Source organism: Xenopus laevis, chromosome 8L, assembly GCF_017654675.1.
Source record: "Xenopus laevis strain J_2021 chromosome 8L, Xenopus_laevis_v10.1, whole genome shotgun sequence".
In the NCBI taxonomy this organism is placed as follows: Eukaryota; Metazoa; Chordata; class Amphibia; order Anura; family Pipidae; genus Xenopus; species Xenopus laevis.
This window is the reverse complement of record NC_054385.1, coordinates 129,850,889-129,876,827: the sequence shown is the minus strand read 5'-3', so window position 1 is coordinate 129,876,827 and position 25,939 is coordinate 129,850,889. Positions and strand designations below refer to the sequence as shown.

The window sequence follows — 25,939 nt, the reverse complement described above, 5'->3', positions numbered from 1 at the left end:
CTCCTCCTAATGAACTCCAGGGCACATAACTGTATATATTCTATTTTTAGCATACTTCATATTCTGTTGTTTACTTTTTTCACACATATCACTGATAATCACTTACATGTAGTTATGTGACCTGACCCATAAAGACCACACACCTAGAAAAGGTTTTATGGTGTCATCGATATTTTTGTAGTTTTCTATCTGCATAATGTTCTGAACATTATAACACATCGATGACCTACTGTACATCTGTTTCAAAAAGTTATTTTTAAGGAGGGCTTTCAAATGGGGGCCAAAGACCCCATCTAAAAGATAAATTCTTTGTAAGGCTAAAATTGATTAAAATGAATCTTCTATAATTATACTGTAAATGTAACACCTTTTTGAAGATGGGGTGCTCACACTCCGATGTTCTAGATCACTCAGGTGGGCACTCGTAATTGTGGAGGAATGACTAACTACACTGTATCACACACACATAAATCTGATAGTTCAAATAAACTTGGGTGCCAGAGTTTTACAACAAGTTTTCTGGATAAGGGGTCTTTCCATATGTCAGATCTCTATAATTTAAGCCTGCTAAAAAAATAATTTAAAAATAATTGAACCCAATAGGATTGTTTTGCCTCCAATAATGTTTTATTATAGCTTAATTAAGATCATGTACAAAATACTGTTTTTTTTTTAAATAAAGAAAAAGGAATTTATTTTTTAAATTGCAATTATTTGATTAAAATGGAGTCTATGGGGCAAATTCACTAAAAGGTGAATTTTTGCCAGCGACCTCTTCACCACACTTCACACGACTTTGCCAGGCAGAAATCCGTTACCACTATGCTAATTCACTAAAATGTGGAGTTGCGTCTCAGCAGCCAAACGCTGGCAAATTTTTGCCAATGCTACTTTAGCTGTGCGAGCGTTCCATAGCAAACTGTCACGATCATTAATTTCTGCCTTCGCTAGAACTCTTACCCTAAGGTCACTTTGATAGGGCAGGTACCTAAAAGCTGTATGGACGTCTGTAGTAGTGATGTTAATGATCCTCTAATGCCCTTCTTAGTCCTGGCCTACACATGAGCCCAACCTAAAACTAATGTGGCATGCCCTTCAAATGTCTGGGGAAAAAATGTTCACACAAACTTCTTTAATAGTTCGGACTTCTGAAGGCAATCCTGCTTTAAAAAAAGAAAAGTCGCCAGCGTTTTTTACAACTTTAATGCATTTCCGGCATGCAGGATATCATGTCACTGACATAAGATTAAGGAAGATGCAGCTTTGTTGTCTCAGTTTGCCTGGTCTGAGGTGGCAAAGTAAACTCTGGTGAAAGAGGTAACGTTCAGTAAAATTTGCAGAATATGCGGCATAACGGCCGGGGGCGATAGAGTGCGAACGAATGCTAGTGATGGTCTAGTTCACTAGCGAATTGTCCTCTATGCCTGTTAGTAAATTGGTGATGTCCCTGCGCATGGGTTTTCTGGCGAATTATCGCTAGCATCGGCCACTTTGCCCTTTAGTGAATTTGCCCCTATGGGAGATGGCCTTCCTGTAATTTAGAAATGTTTGTATAATAGGTTTCTGAATAACTGGTTCCTTACTGGACAGATTGGTGAACTAGTTCCCAACACCAGTAGAAGCTCAAAGTGATATATTACTCATTCCTGCTCATAACTGCAAGAGTTCCTATACTTGCCAGTGACACCATAGGCACCACACTAATCCTTCTGATCTCCTTATTGGACCTTCTAGCTGCTCTAATAATTGACCTGATCCTGCCTCCACTTCCTAGAGTGAGCTATAACAAAACTTTCCTAGCACTTTGCCTACTAAGGCCAACCTCCACCCTTCAGCACACCACCTCCTCCAGCAAGTGGCTTCCCCTTTTAAAAACTAGGGAACCCTGACACCCCCTTGCCAAATACCGAACTACCTAGGGAACTGCACCCCATCCCAACTGTAAAACAGACTTAGGGGGATATTTACTAAAACTTGAATTTATCTGGTTGGACTTTTTGGTGCAAAAACAGCCTGAATCTGAAAATCCGCCATCTCAGACCGGTCAAGTCCTGTATAAGTCAATGGGAGAGGCACCTATCTCAAACTGAAGTTTTTGTGGTCTGCACTGAGTTGAACCCGAAAATCCAACTTTTTTGGGCAAAAACTCGGAAATGTGAGCGATTTGGGGAAAAAAGCTGGAAAAATAACTGAAAGATAATAAACTATATTAACCATAGATTTAGTTATATAATCTGAACAGCATTTTATTTTTTTGAACAAATAAATCATTTTATGGCATGAGGTGTAGAATAATGTTTCCAGTGATGGATTCATCCAAGAAAACTAATCTTGGACTTATCTTCTTCTCTTACCAGATCTCCTGTGCTTCATTTATCTGTGACAGATCAAACACACAGCCCAGATGAATAGCAATAAAGATAATATCAGTCTTGTGAGATTCAGCCGGGGAATAGTTTGGGGTCTGTCTGAAACCAAACATAGCGAAGATCACATGAGATTATGTTTTTTAAACTCAACCATTTGTGATTGAAAAACTTTAGATGATTACATCATTTTTTTTCATTAGGAAGGGATTCTGTCACATGCCTGATCCCTACGGAGACCTGTTATCAAAATTTGAAATTGGAAATGTTACCAATCTTGTGTGCTTATTTATTAGATAAATATGTAAATTCACATTCTACTCATCTTTTCAATGGGTCAAAATGGATCAAAAACTCCAAAAACTTGGATTTAAAAAATGGATTACATTTTGCATAGGACAACTGCTGAAGCTGCTGAAGAACTCGGAAGCTTTTATACGCAAACTTTTTATATTTGAGTTTTTACATTTTTTTTTGGAGTCTGGGGTTTCTGTTAAAGTCTGAGTGTGGTGTGTAATCAACAAGTGGTGACTAACCTGTGTGTAAGATGTGTAAGGGACTGCACATGTAACCCTTTAAAGCCACACCTAGAGTCACATGATTTATAAAAATGATGCCTCCATGTCAGGGAAATACACTAAAATATAAATTTTATATAAAGAAAGCACATGAAACTCTACACCACTTTCCAATAAACTGTCCAGGCCACAGATAGGAAGACAAATGTTGTCCATTATGCACTCCAGTAGAATATGAACAGTTCTTGCTTGACACTAAACAAAATAGTAATTCAGTTTTCAATAATTTGAATAAAATATATATTCATTACTTTTTTATTTGTTTGTATTTATATTAAATATTTTCTTTGACTTTTTATGCTGTTTCTTTTTTTTCAGTGTCCACCATGACTTCAGTATCCACTTAGCTTAGAAAGTAACCATTCATGAGACAACAGCTCTTATTTGCAGCTGCTCTTGATGCAAGTGCTTGTGGGAAATAGTCTTGGCCAAAAGACCAGGCTACTACTAAAAGGATAACATAGAAGATAACACGGAATTCCATCACTCCAATTGGCATGGACTCCAACTGGCATCATCTAAAGACCCTATAGGCACTCTAGAATTTCCTGAGAGTGAACAATTACACAAACTGAATTAAGTACAAAGGAGTACAGAAGAGAGTAAATATAAAACAGATCTTTTAGTTTAGAAGTTATTAGAAACATTAGGTGGTTTTACTCACCCTGTATTAGGATAAGTGATTCTGTGCTGATTTTCCTTACACTGCCAGTTGAAGTTTGTACCTCACAGGTATAATTCCCAGAATGCTCAAGCTGAGCTGAGGGGACTCCATATTGGTTGGATAAACTGAATCCCTGCACATTGTGCCCATTTCTATAGAAAGCAAACTGTAGCTCTGTAGTCTCTCTGTGTGGGCTGAGCTTTGTGTCACATGTTATGGTCATGTGATCTCCTTCAACCAACACACCTTGGCTCACTATTATCTGTAGGGCAGTGAACAGCTCTAAAATAGTTGGAAAAATGGATAAAAATAATTTAGCATTATACAACACCTGTGGCCCCATTACCACTAGTTCCTGCATTTGTAGTTGGCCATAAAAACATCTTGCTCATTGGGCTCCAGCTGTCTATCACTGTGTAGGAGAACCACTAGGAAACTGGTTGGTTGGCTTTTTCATCCAGATTCCTGTCCTATATCTTTTTAACTTCTGGGAATTTAAGTTTTGCTCTTGGGAAATACATATGTTTTTCCTTTTCCTAATTCAGTTTTAGTGTTGCTGGAAATATTGGTGCAATCGGTCACTCCAGGTTGACTGGTTTCCCAGCACGACAGCTATCTCGCTATCTCAAGGTTATTAAATCTTAACAGTAAGTTAATGTAAATTTGACGAGGGGGCTATTCTAAGCACTTTTGCAATGTACAATCATTATTTATTTTTAATTCCAAGATATTAAAGAAAACATGTACTGTTAATATGAATTAAATTGGTTGCAAAAGCGACACCTGCTGGTCATTTTTCAACCAGTCTGACCACCAAGTAGTCAAGGAAGTTGTCAGGAGAAAGAAATAGGCTGCTCTGATGTTGTTCTGCTTAGGAAAGATTTGAGAAAGGTTTCTAGTTTTTTTCCAAAGCAGAAGAATATCAGAGCAGTTCTGTTTCTTTCTGCTGACCACTTCCTTGACTAATCGGTGGTCACAGTCAGAAAATGAGCAATTAATGTAAATAATAAACATATCTTAATATCTTGGGGTTTAAACAATACAATTACTGTAAAATTATTCATACTCACCCTGTATCTGGATATGTACTATGTTACTCCTCTTCCTCACTCTGCCAGTTGGAGTCTGTACCTCACAGGTATAATTCCCAGAATCCTCCAGCTGAGCTGAGGGGACTCCATATTGGTTGGATAAACTGAATCCCTGCACATTGTGCCCATTTCTGTAGAAAACAAACTGTAGCTCTGTAGTCTCTCGTGGGCTGAGCTTTGTGTCACATGTTATGGGCATGTGATCTCCTTCTGTCATCTGATCTGGACTCACTTTTATTTGTGGGATAGTGAACAGCTCTAAAAGAGTTGGGGAAACAGTGAGAAGTAATGTTTGATATGCCACCACTACACTATAGTATATAATGTGTCAGATTACATACAAAGAAAGCTAATGGGTGTCTGAGTAGACTGAGGCCATAAAATGTCTTGGTGGGCTGTATCATTGACTTACTGGTCTCTAGTTAGTCATTACTGGGGAACAGGTTGATGGGTTTTAAGTTTCACCCAAATTCCTGTCCTTTATGTTCACTGAATTTGAGTTTTGTTGTGGGGAAATAAATATGTTTTTTCTTTTCCTACTTTAGTTTAGGGAAATGTTACTTTATAGTGTCCCTGAAGTGAATGGTCCAGTAGGCCCCTCAAGGTTGACTGGTTTCACAGCCAGGTAGAGGTCTGATCTTTATGCTACAGCTATGGCTGCCTTTGATAAGGAGTTGAGTTTTAGTATAAAAGAAGGAGCCAGCTTGGGGAAAGCAGGGACAACAAATCCTGTGAGATTGAATTGAAAAATGTAACTTACTTTATAGCCATAAATTTATTTTTTTCCTAAACTCTACATATCAGTACAAAACTATGGGTTGTATTGCCCACCCAAACAAGGAGGCAAGATGAATCAATTAGCCAATACCAACTGCTGTAGCTTCCTCTGCATGTGACATCATCCAACACAGTTACAGACAGGGGAGTGATCTGATTGGTTGGGAGGTGGGAGAGGTGCCTGGGAGTCCCAGGTTACATGTGAGAAAGAAGGAGGACAAAGGGAAAGCCTGCTTTTGTGTATTAAACTACAGGGTTTGCCAAAGAGGCTATAAACTCCAAGCAAGAGAGGAAAAGTCTGAATAAGAGACCACACAGCTGAGATCAACTAGGGGGTAAGGCTTTGAGTTGCAACTGTACAGAGAGACCATCCTTTGTCTTACCACACTGCTATCTGTCTAGGAGGAGACCATATTTTATTTCTTAAATAAAATGAAATATAACCCTTTGTTCCCATTATATGGAGTGCACTGTAATATCCCAGGTTCCTAGTCTTTCAGATTTCCATGGAGCTTTGCTAGATTGGCAGCAGGTAGTGATGGGCGAATTTATTCGGCAGGCGCGAATTCGTAGTGAATTTGCGTGATTCGCGCCGAGCGAATAAATTCGCGAATCGCCCGCGAAAATTCGCGTTAAAAATTCGCCAGCGTCAAAAAAAAAATTTTCCGAAAAACGGGCGCCGGCACAAAAAACGGGCGTCGGCGTCGAAAAAACGGGCGCCAGCGTCAAAAACGGGCGCCGGCGTCAAAAACGAGACGCCAGCGCCGTTTCGCAAATTTTTCAAAATGTGCGCAAATTCGCCCATCACTAGCAGCAGGTAATGTGTTTAACAGTGTTTGATCCTATTCTGAGGGAGCATTCCTAGAAATGGTTACATAAGGTAAACTGAACTACCATTTTTCCATGTCTCTTTCAGTTGAAAATGTATACAAGGTTAAAAACCAACAGGGAAGGAATGCCTGTTTTGGGAGCCATTGTCACATTTTGTAATGGCTTTATAGTTCTACTGGCAAGATGACTAATGAGTATGCAGATCGCATTGGACACCATTAAAATTGACACATCAATGTAGAAGACTTATAAAGCTTGGAATAAAAGATGAATACAATTTTGGGACATTTGGAGTTCGTGCCAGATGGAGTTTGTTATTCAAAGGTATAATTCCCAGAATTCTCCAGCTGAGCTGAGGGGACTCCATATTGGTTGGATAAACTGAATCCCTGCACATTGTGCCCATTTCTGTAGAAAACAAACTGTAGCTCTGTAGTCTCTCTGTGTGGGCTGAGCTTTGTGTCACATGTTATGGTCCTGTGCAAAGCTTTAGTGTGGTCTCATTTAGTCAAAACAGAGTCAAATAAATGGAACTGGTGTGATCAAATCGAAATCTATATCCTTATTTAATTTCAATTAAGAATTTCTGGAATTGCCAGTAATAAATAGTAAATCAAATACAGAAAAGTCCAGATTAACCTACTCAAGGAAGAGAAACATGAACTATTTCATACTCACCCTGTATCTGTATATGTGACTCTCTGCTCCTCTTACTCACACTTGTTGGAGTTTGTACCTCACAGGTATATTTCCCAGAATCCTCCAGCTGAGCTGAGGGGACTCCATATTGGTTGGATAAACTGAATCCCTGCACATTGTGCCCATTTCTGTAGAAAACAAACTGTAGCTCTGTAGTCTCTCTGCGTGGGCTGAGCTTTGTGTCACATGTTATGGTCATGTGATCTCCTTCTGTCACCTGATCTGGCCTCACATTTATTTGTGGAGTACTGAACAGCTCTGGAAAGGGAATTATGTATTTAAAAAACATGCTTTCTATTACAGAATGAAAGCTTTCTTCATGAAAATCTTGAACAGGATTCATTACTATCTCAACTAGACTGGAAGATTATTTTAATTTCAGTTCTTTTCAATTCTTCCACTCTTGAATGGGCATTCAAGGCTTCTGCCTAAGCAATAATTATCAGATTATCAGGTTTTTATTCATCCAGGTCATGGTATATCTAGTAGAAGTAGATGTCACCTCATTGGCACCTCGTCAGCAAATCTAGTTGCTCTAGATTTACTTCTACTAGATAATAACTAGATTATTTGGTTTTGTGGACGAGAGTAAGAGAACAAGGATGTCACCGAAACATAAAACAAAGAAGCAACAAAGCTTGTCCAGCTATTTAAAACGGTCGCAGCCTCCACGGAACGAGGCTCCTCCCCAAGATGGTGCCGTAGCTTCTTCTCCCACGCAGTCGGAATGTTCTGCGGATTGGGCCGCTGCGGTGACCTCGCGAGAACTACAGTTTCAGCTAGATCAGCTTTATTCTAAGATCTCCGATGTGGTCTCAGACTCGATCGCAAAAGCTGTTACTACGCTACAAGCTGACATCACGGAGTTGGGCCAAAGAACTGTGCACCTGGAAACTAAAATGACTGAAGCGGTACATAGGCATAACACTTTGGTGGATGAGTATGAACGCCTGGCGAATGATTTACTATGACGCAGCACCACATTGAGGATATCGAAAACAGGGACCGAAGGCAGAACCTAAGGATTCGAGGTATTCCAAATAACAGTACTGTGACAGAGCTAACCGCATATTTGTTAGAACTGTTCCGGTCCATAGTACCCACAGTCTCTGAGGAAGAATGGAGGCTAGCCCTAGGCCATAATAGAGAGTTTCCAGATCGTCCTAAAGATGTGGCTTTGCGTCTTCACTATTACACCAGCAAGGAAGCCATCATGCATGAAACTCGTAATATGGCAACAGTTACATTTCAGTAGAGGGACTTACAAATTTTTTCGGATTTAGCGCCCTCAACTCTTGCTAAGCAATGGGCTTTGAAGGGGCTTACAATGCAGCTGAGAGAGAGAGAGGGATACATTACACATGGGGTTTCCCATTTAAGCTTATTGTAACTCATCAAGATAAAACACATATTCTGCATGATCCGGATGACTTGGTCCCATTTGCAAAGAAGATGGGCCTAGAAGGGGGATGAGCAATGTGCAGCCATGCGGAATACAAGAGGTACTATTTCACAAAAAGTGGAACTGAAAAAGGCCTCTGAGTTGGCACCTCCTTGACTCCTTATCTAAGCCTTACCAGTTGTTCAAAAAATATTATGTAAGTTTCCAGTTGATTCTCTTTCACAGTTTGTTGCAGTGGGTGGGGCTGCCTCCTGACGGAGCTTCGCGATTGAGGGCATTCATGAAAACCTCCCTAACCGACAGACGTCGGCACCCAGGAGGACTCTGGGTTGGACTGAACATTAAAGTATCCCACTGCCAGTTTCCACCAGTATGGCTACAAATCTTCAATAATGTTGGCAAAATGTGGGAATTACAAGTTTTGTTTGTTTTTTCTAATTCTACTATTTTCGCCTTCCTTGGCATTTCTCTTCTTTTTCTTTCTGTTTTGGGTCCCCCACTTCCGATTCTACAATTGCGGCATAGATAGTTCGATGAGTCTCCTGTGGTGCAGATAAGTATTTGGTGCGCATATTTTCCTATTTACTATTAATGGCATCTATGACAATAGTATCACATAATGTTAAAGGTTTTAATAGCCAGTCTAAACGTAAAGCGGCATTCTTATATCATAAGAGGGCACATGCTGATGTTGTCATGTTACAGGAGACTCATTTTTCCATGGGCCGAAAGCTTAGTTTTTTTGATAAAAATTATGTGCAAGCGATATAAACTACATTTGATTCCAAAACCAGAGGTGTTGGTATATTTTTTAGGAAAGGTCTTCCTCTAACCATTCAACGTACTATAAAGGATAGTGAAAGCAGATATCTTATTTTAGTTACTACGTACAATGGGAAGAAAATAATCTAACAACAAATGTATATGTGCCCAATGACTCCCCTAATCCCTTTCTAGTAGAGTTTTTGGGACACTTAGAACAGCACGCAGAAGGACAAAATATATTGGCGGGAGATTTCAATATTGTTATGGAAGGCCCTAGGGACAGGTCCATCCTTGCACTCCATTCCCGAGAGATATCTAAGTCGGTAAGACACCTTTTGGATAAACAGTTCTTATAAGATACATGGAGATACTTGAACCCTACCCAGTCTAAATATATATGTTTTATCCAGCCCCACGCGATTTGTTTTCTCGTATTGATTATATTTTTGCGCATTCTGACTCTGCCCCATAATTTAGGGAAGTGGATATAACACCAGTAGGCTGGTCCGATCATAATGTATGCTTACTGACAATTCAGTTGGCCCTCATACACCTCAATCTAGGCTATGGTCATTCAATGAGTCTTTATTGCTTGATTCACAAATTACTTTGGCACTAGATGATCATATAGAGGAATATTTTTTACACAACTGTACACTGGACATTTCCCCTTCAATGATATGGGCAGTATTCAAACCATATCTGAGAGGTCATCTAATACAATTAGGTGCTCAAGCTAAAAAAAAGTAGATTAGAAAAATGCAAACAGTTAACAACCCAATTAGCCCAATGTTATAAGAAAGGCAATCCGATTGCACTTAATGATGTTCAGAGAATTAAGTGGGAACATGCAGAATTACAGCTTACTGAGGCAGAACAATGTCTGAAATGGACAAGACACAAATTTTATGCCTTTTCTAATAGAGCCTCAACCCAATTTGCTAGGCGATTAAAGCTATATGAGCAAGGACCACCAATATCTAGCATATTTAATAAGTTGGGCAAGTCAGTTATTGATCCAACTAGTATTTCAAATGTCTTCCAAGAATACTATTCTGACCTTTATAATCAGGCCATTAAGCCAGATTTGTCGCGATGCCAGGCAGATTTAGCTACTTTAAGTCTACCATGTCTTGATTCGGAGCAGCGGGCTAAGCTAAATGCACCTATTTCTAAGGAAGAAATAGAATTGGCAATAGGTTGACTTAAAAATAATAAGGCCCGGGCCCTGATGGGTATACCTCCAAATTTTATAAATGTTTTTTGAAATTGCTAATTCGCCAACTTCTTGCAGCTTTTAATAACATATTTAAGGGCAAAGCGCTCCCCCAGGAACTATTAGAGGTAATAATATTGCCTATACCTAAGCCACATACTGACAGGCACCAATATACTAACTTCAGACCTATCTCCATGATAAATGTTGATTTGAAATTATTTACCTCAATATTGGCCACTAGATTGGCGTCATATTTACCGCAATTGATTCACCTCGATCAAACAGGGTTTATCCCTATGCGAAATACAGCTGATAATATTCAGAGAATCCTTAATGTCATTCAAAGGGTGAACCAAACTAAGGAACAGATGTTGAGAGTTAGCTTAGATATTCAAAAGGCATTTGATTCCCTACAGTGGCCTTATATGATTGCAGTCCTACAGAAATTTGGGATCACTGGGACATTTTTAACTGCATTAAAAGGTTTATACTCTAATCCTGTAGCATGTACTAAGGTTAGGGGTCATTTGTCTAACAGATTTAAGATTTGTAATGGTACCTGACAAGGGTGCCCTTTATCTCCACTATTGTTCGCATTAGCAGTTGAGCCTTTAGCACAAATGATTCGTACCAATAAAACTATTGCAGGATATCAATGGAAGGGGGTTAAAGAATACAAAATAAATCTATATGCAGACGATATACTTTTGACCTTGACTAAGCCACTGACTAGTCTGCCCACTCTATTTTTCTATTTTTAAAGTGTTGGAATGTTGGAAACGCTATGCAATTACATGGCTTGGGCGCATATGTGCCATTAAAATGTCCTGGCTTTCTAAATTGTTATATTATTTTTGCGTGCTTCCAATTGCTGTCCCGCTGAAAGACATTGCACAACTGCAAAAACAAATGTCTGCTTATAACTGGCACTATAAAACACCCAGAGTTTCCACTTCAGTATTGCAACGTAAACCCATAACAGGAGGGCTGGGTATCCTAAATATTCTACTGTACTATAAAGCAGCGCAAATAGGACAATTGGTAAAATGGCAACTCCCGTCATCATCAACAGTCTGCGTGGAAATGGAATCGATTGACTGTCATCCTGTCTCCCGCTAACTTACTTTGGTCTGACCGCAAGGCAAGAATGTTATATATGACTAATAATTTGATTGTTCAACATTCTTTATGCATTTGGGACTCTTGTAAACATCGGTACTCACTGAGCAAACCTAATTCTTTAATGCAAACAATAGTCGGGAACCCTTCATTCCCACCAGGACTACAATCTCAAAGCTTTGAGAAATGGACACAGAACCATCTTGGTACTATTAGGTCGCTCTTGGGTCCAAGTAGTATGAAATCCTTCCAGTTTGCATATGGGTTTACGGACTACGGACAAATATGCTTATACCCAAGTTCGGCACTTTGTAAAATCTATGATACAAAATATGGCTACCAAAGATTTAACAGTGTTTGAAACTATATGTAATAATTGCCCTTTTGCTAAAGGAATGATTTCTTTGCTCTATACCCAAATGTTGGGAGTCACACTGCAATCACAGCCTCCGTATTGTGCAGTATGGGAGCAAGACCTGCCTATCCCATTGCCAGAAAATGGATGGAATAAAATCTGGGCATCCACTAAAAGGGTTTCTGAGAACGTTGCTACTAAGGAAATATCATACAAACTCCTTACCAGATGGTACATGACCCCATGTTGAAAAACAAAATCTCTTCATTACATTCACCCCAGTGCTTCAGGGGATGTGGAGATATTGGTACTCTAGTTCACACATGGTGGGACTGCCCAATAGCGCGACAGTACTGAATAAAAGTTCAATAATCTTTCCGTTAAACCCATGAGAGATGTTACATAATTACCCAATAAAGGATCTAAGCAAACGGTCCAGAAACTTAACTAAACACATCCTTTCAGCAGCATAGTGGAGCCTAGCTATAAGTTGGCTGAAGCCAGATATAACTTGGCAAAAAACAAAAGTAATCTTCACAATGGAGCAGTTGTCAGCACAAGTACAAGGTGTTATGGATAGTTTTGCAGAGATATGGGCCCCTTGGATCAGCTATGAAGCAAAACACCAAAAAAGGCACAAGGATACGGCTGAATCCTGCTGGAAAAGGCAGAAACCTGTCCGAATCCCGAACCGAATCCTGGATTTGGTGCATCCCTAGTTTTAATTATGAAATTTGTTTTTTCTACAGAACAGAAAAGTCCTCAGTATAAACAAACCCTTTCTTTCACCCTTTGTTATGATATCAGATAAGGAATTGCTCATTATTCATACACATGCATATTTCATTATTAAAAAAAACTAAAAAACAAGTGTAAGCCATATATATAGAATTGATCATAAAGAATTGTATTTACCACCTCTTTGATAGCACATCAAAACTTGTAGTTTTTCCAAGATTAGTTTCTTACTTTCTCAAGCAACTATTAAATCAAACATTTATGCCCTTGTGTTATACCGTCTAGACTACTGCATTCTGTTACTAACTGGCCTCCCAGAGACTCACCCCTTAAATCTATATTAATTAGGCTGCTTGAATACACCTGGTATTAAAGGGATACTGTCATGGGAAAAAAATTTTTTTCAAAATGAATCAGTTAATAGTGCTTCTCCAGCAGAATTCTGCACGGAAATCCATTTTTCAAAAGAGTAAACAGATTTTTTTATATTCAATTTTGAAATCTGACATGGGGCTAGACATATTGTCAATTTCCCAGCTGCCCGAAGTCATGTGACTTGTGCTCTGATAAACTTCAATCACTCTTTACTGCTGTACTGCAAGTTGGAGTGATATCACCCCCTCCCTTTTCCCCCCAGCAGCCAAACAAAAGAACAATGGGAAGGTAACCAGATAACAGCTCCCTAACACAAGATAACTGCTGCCTGGTAGATCTAAGAACAACACTCAATAGTAAAAACCCATGTCCCACTGAGACACATTCAGTTACATTGAGAAGGAAAAACAGCAGCCTGCCAAAAAGCATTCCTCTCCTAAAGTGCAGGCACAAGTCACATGACCAGGGGCAGCTGGGAAATTGACAAAATGTCTAGCCCCATGTCAGATTTTAAAATTGAATATAAAAAAATCTGTTTGCTCTTTTGAGAAATGGATTTCAGTGCAGAATTCTGCTGGAGCAACACTATTAACTGATTCATTTTGAAAAAAAAAATGTTTTCCCATGACAGTATCCCTTTAGCTTTTTTCAGCACAAAACCCGGCGTGATTAGTAAATTCCTCTATGGTTGCCTGAGTACAAAAGCTCCTGCAATCATAAATGGACCCTTACTGTCCCACAGCGCTGAATGCAACACTGGTTTCAATTAGGCCTTACCTTGGACTCTAACTTGTAGTTCAGCTCCATTAGAGCGATAGCGATTGCCAGTAAGATAATAAAAATACATTTCCTTTTTACACTTGTATGTGCCAGACGCAGTAACATCCACTCTTCCTATGTGTAACTCAGACTCACTGACTTGGGATTGAATGATATTATTGATCTTGTAAAATACTGTGTTCCTTGTATCATATCCAGGCCGACTGTGACACCTGAGAGATAGGGAGTCTCCTTCATGGACAGCAGAGGGCGCCTGCAAGATGACCCAACCTGAAATGAAAGAAAAACAGTTCTTAAAATGTAAATTAATTTTCCATTGTATTGCATCATTTTCAGTTTTAAACATTGTAGCTTACCAGTCTTCAAATCTAGATGAACAGGATCACTTCTCTCATTGGCACCAGCCTGGCACTGATATTGCCCCTTGTCTGACCATATGCCATGATGAATGACAAGTCTCTGCTGATCCCCAGATATCCGGTGTCCGTCTCTGTACCAGGAATATTCCAGGTTCCCTTGGGCAGTAGGAGCCACATTACAGGTCAGAGTTACAGATTCTCCTATGAATATTGGGTTCCAGTTTGGGGAGAGAGAAATCACAGAAGTTCCTGGGGAAACAGAGTTTAGTTTAAATATTACTACATTTGGAGACAATGATACATTGCCAGGGAATTCAGTTTTATTATAAAATATGATCTCATTTGTAAAAATCTGTAGCAATACCCTAAACTGCACATTTATATACAGATGACTAAACCTCAGAACAATACATGTTCAAAAACACAGGTTTAAGGTCTTGCCATCATCCTATGTTTCACCCAGGTATGGCTATTCTGGCTTTTTGCAGCATTGGGGTATAATAAATCTTGAAAAATTCAACGTTTTTTTCCGCCTCTAAAATGAGAGTTTTCTAGTGAGAATCCCCTAGTGAGTGTTTACTGAGATCCCCTAAACTTTGCCAAAGCTATCTCAGGCTGCACTGACACAAGCAGAGGGGGTGAGGGTCTATTTATAACTTGTTTTTGCAGGCTTTTCCCAAAGGGAAAACCAGACAATCAAAGAAAGGTTGGGGCTCTGATCTCAACAGGGGGTATTACATTATGCACTAAGCCAAAGGAGGGCCTTTTTCTAAGGAATAAAATGCTGATGAATGTAAGTAGTGCTGCATTCATTGGGTCATCCATCAGTTTTCAAGTAAAGATTTAATAGTATTAAACTTTTGTTTAATCAATAAAACCAAACCCAATACTCTTTATTATTATATAATTCCTCAATTACCCTCAACCATCCTCTGTTACCTATTCTCCAAATCTCCAAAAGATCGCATTTAAAGAGTTAATTTTCATGTTCTGGTTTTTTTTTTCTTTTTCTTGACATTTTTGCTGGTCTAACTGGTCTGAGACCATATTGCTGGACATGGGAAACGTCTTATTACAGGGCTGGTTAAAAAAATAAATGAGGCAGGACCAACAGGTTAATGGGATTCAAAGAAGGGATGAGTGGGCAGAGTGATATTTAAAGAGATTATACCAAACAATGCCTACACTTATTTTTATTTTTTGCCATTTGGGTGAATTGGTTCATGCTATGGAACATTTTATATAGGAAAGAATGGTGTACTTTTTATCTGGGGTGGAGAAAGAAAAATGATAAAATAAGGAAAAATAGAAAGCATAGCTAATGTAAAAGGTAAAGAATGGAGAACATACTATAGGAGAAAAAGTAGAGTATGAGGAGAGGAGGAGATAATGGCATTATAAAACAGATTGAAGAGGAATGCAGTATTTTCTAAAGCACATTTCTCTTCACTGCCCCCTCTCAGCATCTGTCTCTCTCCATTCCCTCTTCATGTAGGAGTCAGATTTTGTTTGACAGTTGGTCTAATACATCTTTTTTGCTGGAGTCTCCTTTTGTCTGTACCGTGTATCAGAGCTCACTCTTTCAGCATAACTCAGAACTCATGACTGACAAAATTCCTGCTCTTTATATGCAGGATTTGTGTCAGAGACTATTATTGAATTAGCTTTTGTTTGAGCTGGAGTTTGTCACGCTAGTTGGCAAATTATAGAGCTGTAATGAGTTATGTGAAAAAAATTAAAAGGTGCCAGTATTTTGGGCTCAAGGTTTCTATCTTCTATTATATGGGAAGTACAGTTTTACTGTTTAAAATATTTTATTTGATTTTCATATTAAACAAATGAAATCAAAATGACAACAAATGTTATGCAGATGAACAAAATATGTTGCAAAGGAGACAATGGCATGATATTATCAAAACTATATCATTCATGAAAAATAACAAAAACGAACTAAAAATTAACTAAGCCAGTGGATGCACAAGTAATAAAAGAAAGAAAAAGCCCATTTATCATCTGGAGTGTCAGATAGGTCATCTAACATCAAGAAAGTGCATTATTTGATCGCCAGTATTGGAGTTACAGATTTCAAAATAAGGAGACCAAACCAGCCTAAAAGAATCTTTGGAAATACTTCCTTTAGTTTTAGTTATTAAGAGGAAGTACAGTTTAAGGACTTGCATGAAGTACATATTATGCTTTAGATCATATTTATGCAGAAGCATTGAAAAAAGATTTACAACACTGTCAAAGCTAAATTTAACATGACAAGGGAACTCCTCAATTGCCCCTAAAGCTGGCCATAGACGCAAAGATCCGATCGTACGAATCGTGGATTCGTACGATTTTCGGACCATGTGTGGAGAGTCCCGACATTTTTCGTCCGTCGGAGATCGGTCGTTTGGTCGATCGGATAGGTTAGAAAATTTCTGTCGCCTGCCGATAATATCTCTGCGTGTATTGCCGATCGTACGATTTTCAGTGCGAGACTGTCACTAGTGTTGTCAGACATAAGTATCGTACGATTGCTGTCAGGGGCAGAACATTGGGTGATCTGTTCTAATTTGATCGGAATGGTAAAGACTTTGATCTGAATGGTTAGTGGAGGGTCGGGAGATGGGAAAGTCCGATCGTACGTTGATTCGTACGATCGGATCTTTGCATCTATGGCCTTCAGCTATCCCATTTAACCCCATTGTTACATTCCATAATGAAACACCAGGAGCCAGAAATGGTGAAAATGGGCACAGCATTTATTCACATTCTATCAAATAAATAGGACCTTGCCAGCCTCACCGGAGCCAAATTTCAAAGCCAGAATTCCATAAGAGACCGCTACTATGCTCTGATCTCCACAGTTACCCAATCTATGTGAGTGTTGTGTACCTGTAACCAAGGTAACCCCAAAATTAGAGGAGAAGAATAGGAACTATCAATAATATGGAATGATAACTCCTCAAAATGCACATTGTTGGTTTATTTAGTTAATGACATAGACTTTTTGGTTACCAGACCTGAGCCAAGTGGACTCTTATCAATTGCAAAAATTCTCATAGTAGGTGTAAGAGGAACCAGAGGTATATTATACCTTACTGTGAAGGCAGCATCTAAGAAATTCCCGCTGCCTCAGAACCCACAAATGCAGATATACTAACTATATATACCCCAGACGAAGATAATTTGACAGGTACCAATATCCTAGAGGAACACTGGGGAGAGAAAACTTGTGGACCCAAATGGAGCTCCCCTTCTCCATTTAGGCTTTGAAGTTTGCCGGCCTCTTAGGACAAAGGTTAAGGAAATCACCCTTATCCCCACAGTATAAACACAGACCCTGGGATCACCTCCGAGCCTTTTCCTCAGGGGAGAAATGAGTGACCCCCAATTGCATGGGTTCCTCCTAAGGAAGAGGTAGCGAGGGAGTTGGTAATGTGTCAGTATTAACCACAGCAGGAAAATATTTACCCCTTTCAGCCCTACTCTCTCTTTGTCTCCTATCAATTTGGATGGCTAACCTAATGAGGTCATCTAGAGTGGACGGTGGAGGATAATTAACCAAGCTGTCCTTGACAGAATCATTAAGCCCCACCCAAAATTGGCTACGAAGAGCAGTGTCATTCCACCCTGTCTCAACAGACCAGCGGCAGAATTCCATACAGTACTCCTCCGGAGTTTACAGATGGCAGTATCAGCAGAGGTGACAGGATCTGGGTCATCGTACAACATGGTATTAAAAAATAACTCCAGGGAAAAATGGGCATGGTCAGATGGGGGTAACCTTAATGCCCAAATTTGTGGGTCACCTTGCAACAAGGTCATTATGAACCTTACTTTTTCCTCTTTTGTAGGGAAGAAATAAGGGAAAAAGCTGAGATACAACCTACATGCCTCCTGAAAACGAATTTAGAAAAGAGAAAATTTGTCAGGGAAGGAAATCTTGGGTTCATGGAGATTACTCCAATTATCCGAAGCAGCTGAAGTAGAAGGACTCATGGGATCTGCCACAGGAGGTTGGACTGCAGGGTTTGGCATCTGTTGCATGGCTTCTAACCTGAGAGATAGGCAGGATGTGCAGACCTTGAACCAAGTAATCTTGTTTCCGCTCTTGTTCCTCCAAGCGCTGAGAAGGTTGGTGAGGAGTGCTCCAGTGGTATGAGGAGCTGCGGCAGCATGACCTTTGGTGTCCATCTTGGGCCCATTGTACTGTCACGATTGGCACCCTAAACCCAGAACCTGGTCTCGGCTCTGATTCTGCCTTTAACAGCCGCCTTTCACTTCGGGAGGAGCCCTCAGCTAATTGGATGTCACCAGGTCTTAATAAAAGACGAGCAAAGGGGCACAGTCATTATCAAGGTTTTTGGATAGAAGGCACAGTTCTTGGGATAGACAAAGCGTAGTCAGACAGGCCGGGGTCGGTGCGGGCAGAGTTCAAGTAAGGTCAGACAGGCAAGGGTCAATACCGGTAGAATCGTCAGGCAGGCAGGATTAGCAGAGTTTGGGATATTCAGGCAGGCAAGGGTCAATATTGGCAGGGGTCAAAACCAGGAATCAAACATGATACAACACACCCAGGACACTGGCAAGTAGAATCTAACAACGGGAAATTAGTTTGTATCCAATACCCTTTAAATATTCAAAAGTTTGTGCCAAAACGCAATGACGTCATGACACCAGCAACGCTCGCGACGTGTGCGTCCCCACCAGCCCACTGGACCACCAGAGTGAGTTCTCACAATGAATAATAACATGAAAACGCTCTCATGTTTATACTGTATGACTGTACTGAAACCAAAATATAACAATACATGCAGGAATACATCCACATTTGCTTAATAATAGATAATATGACACATAAAAAGAAACTCCCGACATTTCACAAAATATGCAAAAAGGAGAGGGCGGATGTTTGAAGATAAGGAAGTGAACTGCTTCTTCCCCTGACATCACATCCCTGTCTTTCTCCACCCACAGCCTGGCATTTCCCTGCCTTAGCTCATTCCTTCTTACACACTCACATCTACATCTGATTTTGCCAGTCTTATAGCTCCAGGGCTTTCCTTTCTGCCAGTCCATTTTCATCACTTATTCTGCACTTATTTTGCATATCTCTGTAACTTTCCATTTCCCCTTTTTCTCATTTTGAGTTGTAAATTGTATAATTTGCAATCTTTTCTATACGTTGTGACTTTCTTTCAGGGTTATATTTACATCACACTCTGTTTCACATTGTTTCATTATAAAAACAACTATCTAATGAATTACAGCTATGAGACCTGTTATCCAGAATGATCAGGGCCCGTGATTTTCTGGATAAGGGATGTTTCTGTAATTTGGATCTCGATGTAAAAAAAATCACCTAAACAGGATTGTTTTGCCTCCAATAAGGATTAATTATATCTTAGTTGGGATCAAGTACAATGTACTTTTTTATTATTTCAGAAAAAAATAAAAAAACATTTAAAAAAAATGTTAATGATTTGATTAAAATAGAGTCTATGGGAGTTGACCTTCCCATAATTTGGAGCTTTCTGGAAAAATGGGTTTCTGTATAATGGATCTCATACCTGTATTTCTGTTAAAGCGTTAAAGAGTTCTTACCTGATGTTTTAATGAACAAAACTGTAAGCAGGCGCCAATAACCTGTTAATAGAAACAAACATATAGATATCTTATGCACCCCTTTATTAAACGTATAATATATTTGGCAGTACAATGGCTACTTAAAAAAATATACAGTTACCAATCTTCAGTCTTCAAGAAAACTTTACCCACAAAATACTGTAAATATTTAAGCAACAGATAGTTTATAGCATATTAAGTGGCATATTAAAGAATCTTATCAATCTGGAATTAAATTATATTTAAGTAAATATTGCCCTTTTACATCTCTTGCCTTAAACCACCATTTTGTGATGGTCTGTGTGCTGCCTCAGACAGAAATACTGCAGCTCTAACTGTAACAGGAAGCGATCACCTGACCAGAAATACTGCAGCTCTAACTGTAACAGGAAGAGATCACCTGACCAGAAATACTGCAGCTCTAACTGTAACAGGAAGAGATCACCTGACCAAAAATACTGCAGCTCTAACTGTAACAGGAAGAGATCACCTGACCAGAAATACTGCAGCTCTAACTGTAACAGGAAGAGATCACCTGACCAAATATACTGCAGCTCTAACTGTAACAGGAAGAGATCACCTGACCAGAAATACTGCAGCTCTAACTCTATGATTTGTTTGGTTTGTTTGTGTGCACCGTGAATCGTAGGATCCCAGGGGGTGGCCCTTAAATCTTAAAATGGCAATTTTCTATTTAGGATTACCCAATGGCACATACTATTAGAAAAGTATATTATTATGAAAATAGTTTATTTACAGGAAGCAGGGTTTTACATATGAGCTGTTTTATGTAGTGAAGGGCGAATTTATTCGGCAGGCGCGAATTCGCAGCGAATTTGCGCAATTCGCCGACAGCGAATAAATTCGCGAAACACCCATGAAAATTCGCGGAAAAAAATCGCCTGCGGCAAAAAAAAAATTTCCGAAAAAACGGACGCCGGCGTCAAAAACGGGCGCCGGCGTTTCGCGAATTTTTCGCCATTTCGCGAATTTCGCAATATCTTTTTATAGAGACCTACATTGTTCAGGGCTATAGTTTTCCTTTTAAGACCATATGCAGACTAGTTACTGATGTCTGATGCCTACAACGTCTGTCATGACTCAAGTGCAACATTTTTATATGTACAGGGAAGCCTTTTATGATGTAAACAAATCAAAATGTCACTCTGTATAAGGGCAAGTAAAACCAAGAATTCAACCAGCCTTGTCTGTGACTTATATGTGAGGCTAAATCTCCTAGATCAGTGTTATTTTTTTGAAGACCTTTCATTAAATGATATAATAAATGCGCTAGATAACAACAAACAATAATGTCTTACAAAGAAGTATTTTTTTTCAGCACATGGATAGATTTGCATTCAAACATTTTCATTGGGGGACTACATCCTACTTTCTCTCCTGGATAAACAGCCCTTCCATATATCCAAAAAATATATGATATACCTCCAAGGAATTCTATTTTTAAAGGGCTAATTGATCTAGATTAGGGAAAATATGAATGGATAGTGTTAAAAACAAATCACTCCTGAAATAATGTGAGAATTAGTTTTAATAAACTAAGTTTGCTGTTTTTAGGTGTCAAATCTTTTATATTTATACAGGGTTTCCTTCTATGATTGCCTCAGCATGACAGTGTGGGCAATGATAAATAGGCCCATAAGTTCTCAAGACAATAAAGGCACTAGGTATTAGGTACTTTTCGTCAAGGTGGTACATCTAAAAAATATGAACATGTCAGGTAACAAAATACTATGGATCTGGATTATATACAGAGATCTGAGGGTCAACACATTATGGGGTAGGGAAAGGCATACCAGGATAGTTCCTGTACACTAAGGGGGTTATTTATCAGAGGTTGAATGTTAGAGTTGTTCATACCTTGAATGAACTCACAACTCGAATGGTATCTTATTTAAGAAAAAAAAACTTGATTCTGCGAGTTACAGTTCTGAAACACAGAAAACGTATATCGCTTGAATCATTCGAGCTTTCATGCAAAACCCTCTGAAAAAAAATTCAAACATCATGGAGGCTATTAACAGCTTCAAATGATTCAATGGACGTCTGCCATAGACTCCTACATGACCTTGACAGGTTTTAGATGTTGTATTTTCAGATTCAAGCTATTTCCAGGGTTGGGATATAATATAACTCAAAAGATTTCGAGTTTTTTTCAACCTGAAAATGTGAGTTTTGACCAAAAAGTTGAAAACTCGAATTTTTATGGAAAACCCAACTCAAACCTTAATAAATAACCCCCTTGATATTTTGTACATATTATATATTACAGAAACCAGGCTTCCCAATTGTTCCGCATTTTATTAAACAAAACCAATTTCCCCTTTGTTTTATTATAAAGTTGCCCATGATACATCAGTTGATTTGGCAAGTTGATTTCAATTTTTGGCTAAAAGCTGGTTTGCTGGCTATCATGAAGTGTGACACCACTATTTGGTATGGGGCAGGAACTAAATTCATAGGAATGTTAAGCAAAAATAAAGCTGGGGAAATAGTAATTTTGCTATCTGTTGTATTTATCCCTGTATATCTTGCCAAAATGGTGCTATACATGACCACCAAATATGATATAAATTAGCTTTTTCCTTTCCATATCTCCAACAGATATCTGATGCTGAAGGGGACATTTTTGCTAATCCGGAAGCATTTAAGTACCACTTTAGTAATACTTTTTGTGTTTGTTACATACAGTATATGGTTTATACATTGTGTTACTTTCATAGGCCTAATGAGATATTTTAAATTCCTGTCCAATCCAAGTGTGAATAGAGGCGGCGAGGGGACATCTAGAGCAGATTTACTAAGCTCGAGTGAATAGTTTGAATAAAAAAATATTCAAATTTCTAAGTATTTTTTTTGGTACTTTGACCATCGAAGTACTTTGACCATCGAATTGGTCAAATTTGATCGATTTGGATCGAATCGAATGATTCGAACGATTCAAAGTAAAAATCATTTGACCATTCGATAATCAAAGTACTGTCTCTTAAAAAAATACTTCAACTTCATACTTAGCCACTTTAAACCTACTGAGGTGCAATGTTAGCCTATGGGGACCTTCCCCAGCAGTTTTCGAAGTTTTTTTTTTTTTGATCGAATAAAAATCCTTTGATCGATTGATTAAAATCTTTCAAATCGTTCGATCCGATCAAATGATTTTTATTCGATTATTCGATCGAAGTTTTTGAGCAAAATCTTCAAATTCGATATTCGAATTCAAAGGATTTTTACTTCGAGGGTCGAATTGGAGGGTTTTTTAACCCTCCAAATTCGGCCCTTAGTAAATCTGCCCCTTATTGCCACATACAATGCTGTTTTGGCACCTTTCCCTGGAAGGTTTATTAACACATCAAAGCTCCAATCTTGCTAATAAAATCAACACCTAACTTCATGACAACCTTGTGGATGATGCTGTGTGGAGCAACATTCCAGGATATTTATTCCATAAAAATAACATTTACAAGTCAGTCTGAATTAAGAAAGCCAGTTGGGTGACTAGTGAAAGGTCTTCAAGAAAAACACAAGTCTAGTTGATTTAACTTATTTCTAAAGATAGTTTTAAAGAATAGAATTTAGAATTAATTTATCTTGAACTCTAACAATCTTCCTAGTATAGTTTCAGTGCATGATTCTAATGCAACACAGTGAGGAGCCAATAGGTATGGAGTCCATCATGTAAGTTACAAGTTCTGCTATAGATGTTATAGATATTACACTGGGTTTCAGTTTAAGGTTTATTCTTCTCCACGATACTCTACAGCCGGTGGTGACTTTCATAAGAATGTAGCAAGTTGTTCCAGGACAATTACCAAGATCACTTTGCAGTGTGTATTTATAATAATAAAGAAATAAAAATGTACTTACAGATTAAAGCCGTCATCGTATAATTTCTAACATTTTGCCGTAACCCAGAAACTGGTCAGTGAATATATAGCAGCTTCCTGTGGCTCAATGTTCTGTCAGTGTCATTGTCGAGGTTTAGAAAGAAAATCGCTAAACAGGAAATTACCAAATAACACCTCACCTTCTGCACCTTTCCTATTATTATAAATAACAAAAGTTCTGTCTGAGCAAAGATGAACTGAATTAACTGAACCTTTTTTTCTGGCTAATTAATATTTAGAAGTCTTCTTTCTTGGGCAGGCAAAATATCCAGGACTACAGTAATCTCAAGGTTCACATTTAGTTCTGTGTATGTATGTATGTATGTATATATGTATGTGAAATGGTGTGCATATACTGATAGAGCTACTTTCGTTTAACAAATAGTGATGGGCGAATTTGCGGCGAATTTGCACGTTTTGCCGCCAGCGAATAAATTCGCGAAACGCCCGCGAAAATTCGCAGCGTCAATTTTTTTTTTCGAAAAACCGGACGCCGGCGCCAAAAACGGGCGCCGGCGTCAAAAGCGGGGGCCGGCGTCAAAAACGGGCGCAGGCGTCAAAAACGAGACGCCGGCGACGTTTCACGAATTTTTCGTCGTTTTGCGAATTTAGCATGAAATTTGCGAATTTTTTAGTGAAGCGAAAATTCGTGGCGTCAAAAATTTTTTCTCCGAAAAAACGGACGCCGGCGTCAAAAACGAGACGCCGGCGTCGTTTCGCTAATTTCGCGTGAAATTCGCGAATTTTTCGGTGAAGCGAAACGGCGCAAATTCGCCCATCACTATTAACAAAGCAAAATGTACTCACATAACTCACTTAACTGACATAATGATGCTTACACACAAGTATTTCCTCATGTGTTCCAACTGTGTTAAGTGCTTGACTGTGCCACAGTGAGTATGAACTAGTACAGGTATGGGACCTGTTATCCAGAATGCTCGGGACCTGGGGTTTTCCGGATAACGGATCTTTCCGTAATTTGGGTCTTCATGCCTTAAGTCTACTAGAAATTCATTTAAACATTAAATAAACCCAAATAGGCTGGTTTTGCTTCCAATAAGGATTAATTATATCTTAGTTGGGATCAAGTACAAGCGACTGTTTTATTATTACAGAGAAAAAGGAAATCATTTTTAAAAATTTGGATTATTTGGATAAAATGGAGTCTATTGTAATTTCTGCGTTTCGCCGTTGGCAAATAATTTCGCGGAATTACAGTGAAAATTGGCTGGCGAATATATATAAAATATATTTGACGCCGGTGACAATTTCGACGCTGGCGATAATTCTAGGCACCCATTGACTTTAATAGGCATCAGAGGGGGAATTGTCGCTTGCGTCAAAATTTGCGTTTAGAGAATTTCACTGGAAATTCCATACAAGTCATTAGGGTTGAGGAGACTGCCTCATACAGATTTAACTAAACAAAAGGAATCCTGGGAATGAATTCCAAACAATCTCCAAGAAAATCCCATTTACATGGGTTTATCCTATAGGATAAAGCTCACCCACTGGGTTTTTAAAGCAGAAGCCAGACATTTAACTTTAGCCTTTAATTGTAGGATCTTTTGTTCCCTTTGTTTCTTTTTATATGATGTTTTATAACATCAATCCTTAACCCTTAATTCTAAGAATCTGGATATTACCTCTGTATAGCTCACTAACTGGCAATATACTTATTTAGCTCTGGGCTTGGTTTTTCTTCATCAACCTGTACAGGAACATAGAGAATGACCCCTCAGTTACTGACAACTAAACGTATGATGTTCTGTACTTTTTCTTGGTAAACTTCTGATGATTGATTTCTTATCTGTTCCCATAAACTTTTCATGACCTTCAGAACCTCCACTGGCATTATAAGAACCTGCAGAAGCCTCTACTATTGTTGTATATGATGTGAACTCAACACAGCCATAGTTGATATTACATGTGCTCAGTTATCCTATTAGTGTGGAGTTTTAGTTATCTGTCATTGAAAATAATGAATTTTTTCAGCGAAGCAAACCAGGAGAAATTCGGCCATCACTAGTGCCTGGGAACTCATATAATGAATAGGTCATCTATGTAGTATTTATACACTAGAAGGTGCTCCCTGTAATGTGGAAAAGGATTATTAATTAATGAAGAGGTTAGAATATTAGTCAAATAAAAAGGATATGTAAACCATCAGTTTAAAATGCATCAGGTAAATGTTTTGCTTTTATGCTATTATATACGTACATATATACTGTATAGGGGCAGATTTACTATGGTTGAAATGGTATTTTCGAATTAGAATTTTCGAGTTGTTTTTTGGGTCAAAA

General features: G+C 38.7%; 1 protein-coding gene across 1 annotated transcript; it reads right to left on the bottom strand.

The window, feature by feature from the left end:
* Positions 1-2,240: 2,240 nt before the first annotated feature.
* On the bottom strand, positions 2,241-25,491 carry LOC108699442 (high affinity immunoglobulin gamma Fc receptor I). Its single transcript, XM_041573993.1, has 7 exons — positions 25,411-25,491; positions 19,714-19,831; positions 14,116-14,367; positions 13,757-14,029; positions 4,679-4,957; positions 3,609-3,890; positions 2,241-2,468 (listed from the first exon to the last, which is right to left on the bottom strand). Exons 1-7 carry the CDS (start codon positions 25,489-25,491, stop codon positions 2,374-2,376), a joined length of 1,380 nt encoding a protein of 459 aa, XP_041429927.1. The 3' UTR covers positions 2,241-2,373.
* Positions 25,492-25,939: the final 448 nt, after the last annotated feature.